Below are 10,970 nucleotides of genomic sequence, written 5' to 3'. Positions count from 1 at the left end.
ATTGCCTCTCTGTGAGGTTCATCTTCGGGCATAGGAGAAGGTGCCGGTAAATTGGAAACTTGAGAAACAGGATCCGAAGAAGGACTTTGGGTAGCCATTAATGCATCATTCTCAACAGAAATTTCCCCAGAACTAAAATATCCATTCTCCCGAGGGCTCGAACTCCATGGATGCACGGTCTCATGTGAGATTTGAGATACACCACTAACCACTGGATCATCAACATTATTGACTCCATCTTTGTTAGCAGAAACATTTACAGAGACTGGATCTGAAGATTGTTGATCTACAAAAGAAGTACTAGCTGTATTGCTACTATCCCTATATGATTCATTACCACTATGACCAGCACTTACCTGATGAGGAGGGACTAGCTCCTTACATTCAGACAAGCACTTCCTCTGACTACTTGCTGCAACATTTATGGAAGAACCTTCAACACCAATATACTGATGAGACTCAGTTCTTGTATTGGATGAGGTAGCGGCTTCAGCATGGTGGCTGCAGCTGATTCTAGCTTCTGTACAGGATAAAGATGATTCCTCAGTGATATCCTGAGTTCCACCATCAGGTTCTGTTGCTAAATCTACCTGAAGTTCAGATGGATGTTCTTCCATCTATATAAAAACAATATAAGAAGGTCACTTCCAGTATTAGTTATTTGCTGAGTATCTATGTAAAAGCCATCCCTGTATTGTTGCACGACGAGAACAATTATGGTGGGTTAGGCATAAAAGTTCATGTCAGGATATCAACAGCAAGCTAATATAAGAAAAAATATGATAAAAACACATCCCAATGTAGATGTAAATTAATAGCAGCAAAAAAGCATAGACCATTCCTGAAATCAACAGAAAGTAACAGAGTCACACTAATTGTCAATATTTGGAGAGAAATTCCTAATTGTTATCTATAACAAGCAGAGACAATAACACAAGTTATATCAACCATTTGTGAAGCTGCAAGATTCTACATAATCCAACAATTAAGATAATCACTAAAACCAACAGAATATGAACACGTTGATGACATTCATATAGGTACATATCCATGTATTGAAACGATCTCACATAATCAATTGAAACAAAAGTGAAAATTGAACTATGAATAAGTAACGCTCAATCGATTCGCCTTTCCAGAAAAAGCTGCGCTTGGACATGACTTATACACATGAACTAAAAAAGAGCTACCAGATTCAAAAAGACGTTGATAGAAATGGTTTTGTTACGGTGGCAATGGTCTGAAAGGGGATGGATCCAAGATGCGAGAAAAAAAAATTCGAATTTTTGAATTGAGAAAAAAGGAAAAAGGTATTTAATAAAAAAAAAAGAATAGAAAAAGGGGATACCTGATAGGTGGAGCGAGAGGTGGAAGCACCGCAGAGAAGAGAGGAGAGGCTGAAGCGTGTGTTGTTGCGGTTGAGCCTCGGCGTGGGAGGGCGAGAACCCTCTAGTCTACTGGTGGCGGAACCCATGTGATGACTGATGACGTCGAAGAAAATAAGAGAAGAGAAGAGGAGAGAAAAGTGTGTGTCACAGATTTAATTTGAGACGTGAATGGTTGCTTATGCTTTATGCTGCTTCTTTCTTTTAATTCTTATCTTATGCTGCTGCTTCTCTCATAACTCATCAAAATGGAAAGCTGACCAACTTTGAGAATGAAACTCCCCCTTTTCTTTCAATCATTTCCCCCAACCTTCTTCCTTCCTTACATTTCAGGCTACCTCCACATGAAACATTCTACATGCCCTGTCTCCTCTCTCCTTCCTTCAATGTATTTTCTTTTTCTTCTGTATAATTATTATGTATTATGCATATATTTGTCCATTATTTTATTATTTTACAAAAATATTATCACCTGTATGCATATACATATAAGAGTGTAAAAATTAATTCTGACATAAAATTCTATTTTTATTATTTTTATATAAAGTTAATATTTAAAAATTATTATGTAATTTAATAAATTTGACTAAATTATCATCTAATATATTTGTTTTATTTTGTTTTTTTTATTGTTATTGCATGTTTAATTCATTTAAATTGTTTGTAGCTATTTTTGGGTTCGAGTATAGAATTATTTATGTAGTTATTTTCCTTAAAGGGTGCATTTTAGCTCCCTGTATGGCTGTATCTTGTGCCTTGTCCACACATAATTTATGGATGAAATTGATTTCGATTTGCCTATTGACATGTTAATCATGGGTACATGATAAGAAATAAATATAAATGAGAAGAAAACAAAATTGTTGGTAACAAACTTACAAGTTACAATAGAACAAAAAGAGAGGAAAAAACGAAAATAAATTGAAATTTTTGTTCCAACCAAAACCAAGAAGGAATCAACCTAGCCAGTTTTAGTAATAATTAAGTAACGGATGATATGTTTTAATTTTGACTATGTTTGGCTTGAAACAAAAAATCGAAGTAGGAAAATAAATAAGCCGAATGCCTGTGTGACATTTAGCAGAAGACAGTATGGAGAGAATCACAAAATCGAATCCATAACAGCTCATACCAATTAACATTCTCCTCTGCTTTTTGTTTTCTTCTGTATTAGGATTCTAGGAGTGGTTGGATTAGAGTAAATGTGTGCTTCTAGATTTTACGAGTGAAATTAGTTTATTAAATTTTTATATTAAATTAAAAGGTTTTTAATTTTTAATTTACACGTTATTTGACTCATGTTACCTTAGTGAGAATATAAGTCATTTGAAGAGTAAATACAATAAGTGTACTTACTTTGCGTGAAATATGAACCATTGACTATAAACTTTCGTCCGTTTCTTTTTTTATATTGTTTCTTTTACGGTTAACGAATAATTTTTTTGTTACGTTTTCTTTATATTCAGTAAACGCAATCTAATTCATCCGTCGTTTTACAAATTTATTTCTACAGTTCTACATATTCTTATGCTAATTCTTCAATGATGAGTACGGTGGAATCATAAACATATTTGTTTTGTCGTGATCATAAACCCATTTAAATATAAGTTTTCTTCTTTTTTTTTTGGTCGGTAATATAAGTTTTCTTCCAAACCCATTAAAGGAAAACCCAAATAGCTACTTGGGTGTTTGTGAACAATGGAATTGTTAAGCCCAAGTTTGGCCCATGGAGAATGTTGGCTAATATGTAATATGTCGTCAAACCAACGTAGGTTGGTTAAATTAGAGTTGCACATGCATCAGATAATATCCGCATATTCGCGGTAATTATCCGCATCTGATCCGAATTTTGTGGATATTATCCGATTCGCAGAACTATCGGATCAGATCGCGGATTTGTCAGTGATATCCGCGATTCCGATCCGCAAATCCACATATCCGCACATCTCATATAAATAGCATAGTTTAAGAAAATAAATCCTAATGTGATATGAATTTTATTGTATTATTTTTTAAATTTTATGATATCTTGTTTTTAATTTTTCATGTTGTACTTCAACTTAGAATAATTAAACTTAAATCTTGTGTTATTATTCTGTGTTGTTATTCAAAAGAACTTTTATTGATAATATTTTAGGAGTAAATAAGCTTAAATAGGTAAAAAATGAATTTTCTAGATATTTTTTTTTTAAAAACAGCCAAACAAAAATTTTAAAATAGTTTTTTTTTTTTTTAATTATGCGAATATACCCGATAGTATCTGATCCGATCTGCAAGTCCGGCCTGAAAAAATGCGGATATCGTATCCGATCCGATCCGATGAGTGTAGTGCGGATCGGATAGAATTTTAGACTATATCCGATCCAATCCAATCCGTGTGCAGCTCTAGGTTAAATGATCAGGTCACTCATCTGCTTAAGTAAATAATGAAGATTTAAATTCTATTTTATGTACATAGTAATTTAGTGGTCAACATACAATAAACTTTTAAATAGAGTTTAAATTTATCAGATTAAAGGATGTCATGAACAACCAAAAATTGTAATATGTCGGCATATTTCATGCAACTACCAGGCCACGAAAAGTAACACAGCAATTGACTAGTAGATGAACATATAGATCTACATAGGTCTTTTGTCCCCTATATATACATGTATACATTTGTGTATATACATAGTTGAGAAGTAAATTAAGGAGTGATTAAGCACTACTAAGCAGGCATAATGCACAATCCTCCTCCGTCAGGACCAGGAGGCCCAGGCCCTCACCACCACCCTCCAGGGCCGCCGGGACCTCCACATCCTGGGCCTGCTCCACCGCCACATGCACAACCATCTCCTCCTCCTCCTGGTGGTCCTCCAGCAGTAGGGGCGTCACCTCCACCTGGTCCACATCAGCCTCATCCTCATCATGGCCATGGCCCCCATTGAGCTTGGAGCTTGATTATTCTGTTGTTGAGCCCTTTCATTTCCTTCCATTATCTGTAGTCACTACTCACCTATCAGTAGTTACCATGTATCATGTATCATGTACGTATGTACATGTGGTGTGTGTACAAGCTTATAAGATCTTATATATAAATAAAACGAGAGCCTTTTAATCTTAACATAAATTCTAGCACAAGTAATACAAATCAGATAATGAAGTTTTCTCTGAACTCAAACCATGGACTGATGGGAAATTTTTTGTTGCCTTCTAAGTTAAGTATATATATAGTAAATTGTGAGCAATACGGAGACATATATGATCATGAATAATTCTCTAATTATAACTGCAAACGGATATATTTTAGGCATAAATTCATATTACAATAGTTTAAACACTAATACAACCGTGTTTAAAGATGATTCTTCATCAATCTTAAATTGCTAAACACTCGTTTTCGCATATAGAGAGAGAGAATTTGATATTAAAGAAATTGACTAAAGAAAGAAACCCAATTGTAGGGTTTGAAAATTGATGAATACTACCATTCTCATCTGATCTTCTTCATCTTAAAGCAATTAGCAAATAAATGAGTTTGGTAAGCTTGTAAATCTTGAAAGTTCGGCGAAGTAATAATCAATAAAATTGTGCTTGAAAAAGAATAATAAATTCACTTTCAAACATTTAATACAATCAAAGAAAGCAAGCGTTTATTATATTCAATTCAATCTAATGATAGAAATAAAATATTAGAATAAAAATCACAAAAATGTTCAATACATTTCTTAATTCTTTTCGTCTCTTTTTCTATTATGGTTTAAAAAAAAATATTTTTTTTTTGGTTCTAATAATTTCAACTGAGAGATGATACTTAACTCACTCTACTGAAAATATGACTAATTTAACAAAGTAAATTGCATAAAAGGAATGAGAGTCTTCTAATATAAGAAGAATGTAATGTACGAGGTTCATTTTGGGCTTGCTATAGGTCGTTATCATTGGGCCAAGATTGAATTAGGCCCAATAACCAAAAAAAAAAAACTAGAATTATCGTGTTCCCCCTTGTGGTTGCTGGTTTTGAACCCTAAACGGCTAAAGCAGTAAACATGTCCAAAAACCCCTCCACTCTTTGAAACGACGGTGAAGCTCACTGAACATCATTCTCTCTTCTGTTCCCAGATTCACTCAATACAGTAACACTCGAACATGGACGATAGCTTATACGACGAGTTTGGCAACTACATCGGGCCCGAAATCGAGTCCGACCGAGAATCCGACAGAGACATTGACGACGACGACGAAGAGGATGAGGAAGACCAAGGTGACCGACGCCACCGTTCCGCCGAAGACGGCGCTACATCCGATGGCGAGGCCCATCCGAACGGCTGGATCACGACCTCAGGGAACGACGACGTGGAGATGATGGACAACCAGGTGGTCCTGGCGGAGGACAAGAAGTACTACCCCACCGCCGAGGAGGTTTACGGCGAAGACGTGGAAACCCTAGTCATGGACGAAGATGAGCAGTCTCTGGAACAGTCAATCATCAAGCAAGTAAAGAAGAAGGACTTCGAGGTTGGCGTGAAGGACTCTTCAACCTACGTGGCTCCGCAGTTTCTGTTAGGGTTGATGTCGAACCCTGCGCTTGTGAGGAACGTGGCGCTTATCGGGCACCTTCAGCATGGTAAGACGGTGTTCATGGACATGCTTGTTGAGCAGACCCACCGTATGGCCACGTTTGATGACCAGAGTGAGAAGCATATGAGGTACACTGATACCAGGAAAGATGAACAGGAGAGAAGGATTTCAATTAAGGCCGTTCCAATGTCGCTCGTGCTTGAGGATAGTAATGCCAAGTCGTTTTTGTGTAATATTATGGACACTCCTGGCCATGTTAATTTCTCTGATGAGATGACTGCGGCTTTGAGGCTCGCTGATGGTGCCGTTTTGATCGTCGATGCTGCTGAAGGAGTCATGGTAAAGTGTTCTTATCTAATGATATTGTCATTGTCATTATAGCTGTAGTGAGCTTGATTTTTGGATTTAAAAGAAAATATTAAATTATAGTGTCGATAACTTGAAATTCCGGAATTGGTTGGTTTCGGGTATTTAAGCTTTACATAAGTGATTTGTTTTCAAAAGTGTAGCTGCGAACTGCTAGTTAGATTATGACTAGGCCTTGTTAGGGATAGTTCTAGTTACAATGACAATGACTGTAAGATTTTGAGGATTTAGTTTCTTGTGATTTGTAGGTAAACACTGAGAGGGCAATACGCCATGCAATCCAGGAGCGGCTGCCTATAGTTGTTGTAATCAATAAGGTAAACGAACTTTCTGTAGTCTTGATTGCAACTTTAAATCCTTTTCATGTCCCATTTAATTCTTATTTGAGAAAGGATTTTGATTTTAGGTTGACAGGCTCATAACTGAGCTTAAATTACCCCCAAAAGATGCTTACCATAAACTAAGGCATACACTGGAAGTAATCAATAGTCACATATCTGCTGCATCTTCTATTGCTGGGGATGTCCAAGTTATTGATCCAGTTGCTGGGAACGTTTGTTTTGCAAGTGGCACTGCTGGATGGTCATTTACATTGCAATCATTTGCTAAACTGTACGGGAAGGTGCATGGAATTCCTCTGGAAGCTAATAAATTTGCTTCTCGCCTTTGGGGAGACTACTATTTTCATCCAGATACCAGAACCTTTAAAAAGAAACCCCCTGCCAGTGGAGGTGAACGATCTTTTGTTGAGTTTGTACTGGAACCACTTTACAAGATTTATAGCCAAGTGATTGGAGAACATAAAAAGAGTGTAGAGACAACCCTGGCAGAACTTGGAGTTAAACTAAGTAATGCAGCCTATAGATTAAATGTTAAACCTTTGTTAAGGCTGGCTTGTAAGACAGTCTTTGGTTCAGCTTCTGGTTTTACTGATATGCTTGTTCAGCATATTCCTTCACCAAAAGATGCTGCAATTAAAAAAGTTGATCATATATATACTGGGCCTAAAGACTCGATCATTTATAAATCCATGGCACATTGTGATTCTTCTGGGCCCCTGATGGTTAATGTAACCAAATTGTACCCCAAATCTGATTGCAGTGTGTTTGATGCTTTTGGTAGAGTTTATAGTGGCAAGATACAGACAGGACAAACTGTACGTGTTCTAGGAGAAGGATACTCACCGGATGATGAGGAGGACATGACCGTGAAAGAGGTAACAAAGTTGTGGGTGTATCAAGCTCGAGATAGGATGCCAATTGCTGAGGCTCCTCCTGGGTCTTGGGTCTTAATTGAAGGCGTGGATGCTTCAATCATGAAAACTGCCACTCTTTGTAATGTAGATTATGATGAGGATGTATATATATTCCGGCCTCTTCAGTTCAATACTCTGTCAGTGGTTAAAACAGCTACGGAGCCTTTAAATCCAAGTGAGTTGCCGAAAATGGTAGAGGGCCTCAGGAAAATCAGCAAAAGTTATCCTCTAGCCATTACTAAAGTGGAGGAGTCTGGGGAGCACACTATACTAGGGACTGGTGAGCTGTACTTGGATTCAATCATGAAGGACCTCAGGGAGCTTTATTCTGAAGTGGAAGTCAAGGTAATCTATTTGTTCACCCCTACTCAATTTTTCTATCATTAATGTGCCTCCTATTTGTTGACTCAAAGTTATACTTTGCTTTGCTTTTCTATAGGTGGCAGATCCTGTTGTATCATTCTGTGAAACTGTTGTCGAGTCGTCTTCAATGAAATGTTTTGCCGAGACACCAAATAAGAAGAACAAAATAACTATGGTAGGCACCTATCTCCTAAACTTGTTGTGTAAGCATTTTCAAGAACGTATGGTGTATGGTTTTCATGAGTACTTTTTTCCTGGGCTGATTTATTGTTCACTTTTGGTTTTTCTTTAGATTGCTGAACCACTAGAAAGAGGTCTTGCTGAGGACATAGAGAATGGTGTTGTTAGTGCTGACTGGAATCGGAAAAAACTAGGTGAATTCTTTCAGACTAAGTATGATTGGGATCTCCTTGCTGCACGGTCAATCTGGGCGTTTGGCCCTGATAAGCAGGTAAATTGACTTGCTCTGCTCTTTTATTTTTATGGTTCCGTCTCTGAACTTTTGTGTCATATGTGCAAATATAATGCAGGGCCCCAATATTCTGTTAGATGACACTCTTCCAACTGAAGTTGACAAGAGCCTGCTGAATGCTGTCAAGGATTCCATTGTTCAGGGGTAAATAAATGCATTGAACTATATTGCTATTCAGTGATTAATTAATTGATTGCAAATTGATATGAGGTTCTATATATATATATTTTGGGAGCAGATTTCAGTGGGGTGCACGAGAGGGACCTCTGTGTGATGAACCCATCAGAAATGTTAAATTCAAGATTGTTGATGCAAGAATTGCTCCTGAGCCACTTCATAGGGGATCTGGCCAGTTAATTCCAACAGCACGACGAGTGGCCTATTCTTCCTTCCTTATGGCTACCCCTAGGCTTATGGAACCAGTATATTATGTGGAGGTACATTCTTGTTATTTTTAGCTTATAATGATGGCTGCATATCAAATGTAATTGAATGTAATAATTATCTGGTTTTGTCTCTCTGACTAACCCATGGTCATATTATTTGTGAAGGCTGTGCATTCAAGCTAGTAGTAAGTTGATTTTCATGTCTTATGCTTACATGATGCCCTAATAAAACAAGGCTCGAATAATAGTTTCATGAAAGTCATTAAAACAATACTTGCTTTTGCATTTCTTTTAAATAGATTATTAAGAACAGTCATGTTACCATTTTACTGATGCTTGGATGGTATTCTTTTTTTGGACCTTTCCATCAGATTCAAACACCAATAGATTGTGTATCTGCAATCTACACTGTGTTATCTCGTAGGCGTGGACATGTTACTGCTGATGTTCCTCAACCAGGCACCCCAGCTTATATTGTTAAGGTTGGTGGGTTAACTTTTTCTCTGTAACCTGATTTAGTTGGCGTTGCTTCTTGTTCTTAGGTTGCTCCCATGATAAGGATAACTTGAGTAAGCCTGAATTTGTTAGTGCACCATCAATCTGTTTTACTTATTTTGTTCCTCACTATGCAGGCTTTCTTGCCCGTGATTGAATCTTTTGGTTTCGAGACAGACCTGAGATATCACACTCAAGGTCAAGCATTTTGCCTCTCTGTTTTTGATCACTGGGCTATTGTTCCTGGAGATCCTCTGGACAAAAGCATTGTTTTGCGTCCACTTGAACCAGCACCAATTCAACATCTTGCTCGTGAGTTTATGGTGAAAACAAGGCGTAGAAAGGTATAGCCTTTCCTCCTGGATCTTCAGTCATTAACTACCATAAATTTTACTATGCTTCTATTTATTTATTTCCTCACTATTCATTCCATGCTTCTTTTGAAGTAGTTCTAGCTGAGCATTTGCTGCTTTTTTTTGTGAGATTTTTTCCAATAAATAATATATTCGAGAATAGTAAGGAAGTTAGATCAATGTTACGACAAATATTTATTATGTATTCGGAGAAGAGCATTTATGCCAGCTGCCAATAATTTAACATGCTCTTGCACCCAATTTTGCAGGGAATGAGCGAGGATGTAAGCATTAGCAAGTTCTTCGATGAAGCTATGATGGTGGAACTGGCACAGCAGGCAGCAGATCTTCATCAACAAATGATGTGATTCTTTATAAAGTTTTGACATCACCCTGTGCTATTTTTCTTAGGAGTTTGGGCATTAGGCTGTTCCACTGTGATGTGGAAATCAAATAACCAAGGTGATAAAAGCTAAATTTTATGTGCTTTGCTTTGCGAATCGGTTCCTACTGGAGTAAAGCATCTGTGCCATTAATTTTGTAATAGTAGGGACCATCATACCTGCCCTCTGAAAATGTTTTTACACACTCCCGGTGAGGGCATCATTTGTACAAGAAGTTAATATTGAATGGATCATTACTCTGTTAGTGTTGTAGTACTAACACTTTTCCCTTTTCCTTCAAATCGTAAAAATTGTAAGAGTGGGCTCATATTTGTATTGTCAATGCTTACATAGGATACAAGATACCAAAATTTTTACTTTTCATTGAAGTTACCGCTATAGTAATTTCAGCCTAATCATGTAGCTACTTAAAGTTCCAATTCTGGTCAAAAAGGTTGGATATGTTGTGACCATCATGCATGATAATGATCTCTTATTGTTAATTTAAAAAATTGGATTGTAACAGGTTCATGACATATATCTCATCCACGTTTAAACGGGTGGTTTCCATTAAATATACGCTGATGGTGAAAACATAACAAATGTATAGCAACCATTGGTTTCTAGTGAGCTAATTCCACCCTTTCTGGTAGATCACTTTTCTCTGTCTATTCTTGCTCCCTAAACGGAAAGGTAATTCAGCCGCATATCTATGTATTTTCTCACGTTTATGGATCGTGCAATGTGTTGGCATCATTTGTCTCGCTGAATGTCGCTTTCTACATTCTCTTGATGTGTTATTAAGGCTCAAAGAAGCCTCTTCCAATTACAGTGAGGCACTTGTTAATCTGTGTGTTAGATGCAATTTTCAACGAAAAAACGTTTACAGCATCTTGGAAAACTCACAAATAAAGATGTTTGCATGGTTAAGTGACATAGCCACGCAAAC

The 10,970-nt window shown here is 37.0% G+C and overlaps 2 protein-coding genes across 2 annotated transcripts in view; one reads left to right on the top strand and one right to left on the bottom strand.

Annotated features, from left to right (window-relative positions):
- Positions 1-1,779, bottom strand: part of LOC107640770 — a gene marked incomplete in the record, with an annotated part of 3,489 nt that extends 1,710 nt beyond the window's left edge. Inside the window, 2 exon segments of the mRNA XM_016344272.2 lie at positions 1-617; positions 1,349-1,779. Of these exon segments, the coding sequence (XP_016199758.1) occupies positions 1-617; positions 1,349-1,474 (743 nt within the window).
- On the top strand, positions 5,378-10,437 carry LOC107640763 (110 kDa U5 small nuclear ribonucleoprotein component CLO). Its single transcript, XM_016344265.2, has 10 exons — positions 5,378-6,287; positions 6,563-6,631; positions 6,721-7,914; positions 8,009-8,107; positions 8,225-8,383; positions 8,463-8,548; positions 8,643-8,841; positions 9,162-9,272; positions 9,423-9,629; positions 9,908-10,437. The coding sequence occupies exons 1-10, from the start codon at positions 5,517-5,519 to the stop codon at positions 10,004-10,006; spliced, it is 2,994 nt and encodes a 997-aa protein (XP_016199751.1). The 5' UTR covers positions 5,378-5,516; the 3' UTR covers positions 10,007-10,437.

Source organism: Arachis ipaensis, chromosome B01, assembly GCF_000816755.2.
Source record: "Arachis ipaensis cultivar K30076 chromosome B01, Araip1.1, whole genome shotgun sequence".
In the NCBI taxonomy this organism is placed as follows: domain Eukaryota; kingdom Viridiplantae; phylum Streptophyta; class Magnoliopsida; order Fabales; family Fabaceae; genus Arachis; species Arachis ipaensis.
The sequence above is the reverse complement of the archived record's forward strand: the minus strand, read 5'-3'. Positions and strand labels throughout refer to the sequence as shown.

What these genes read in the sequence shown, in the direction of transcription:
- LOC107640763 (XM_016344265.2), top strand. Translation starts at nt 5,517, where the DNA reads ATGGACGATAGCTTATACGACGAGTTTGGCAACTACATCGGGCCCGAA. An exon ending in ATTCTGAAGTGGAAGTCAAG is followed by an intron (nt 7,915 to 8,008) that starts GTAATCTATTTG and finishes GCTTTTCTATAG; the next exon opens with GTGGCAGATCCTGTTGTATC. An exon ending in AAGGATTCCATTGTTCAGGG is followed by an intron (nt 8,549 to 8,642) that starts GTAAATAAATGC and finishes TTTTGGGAGCAG; the next exon opens with ATTTCAGTGGGGTGCACGAG.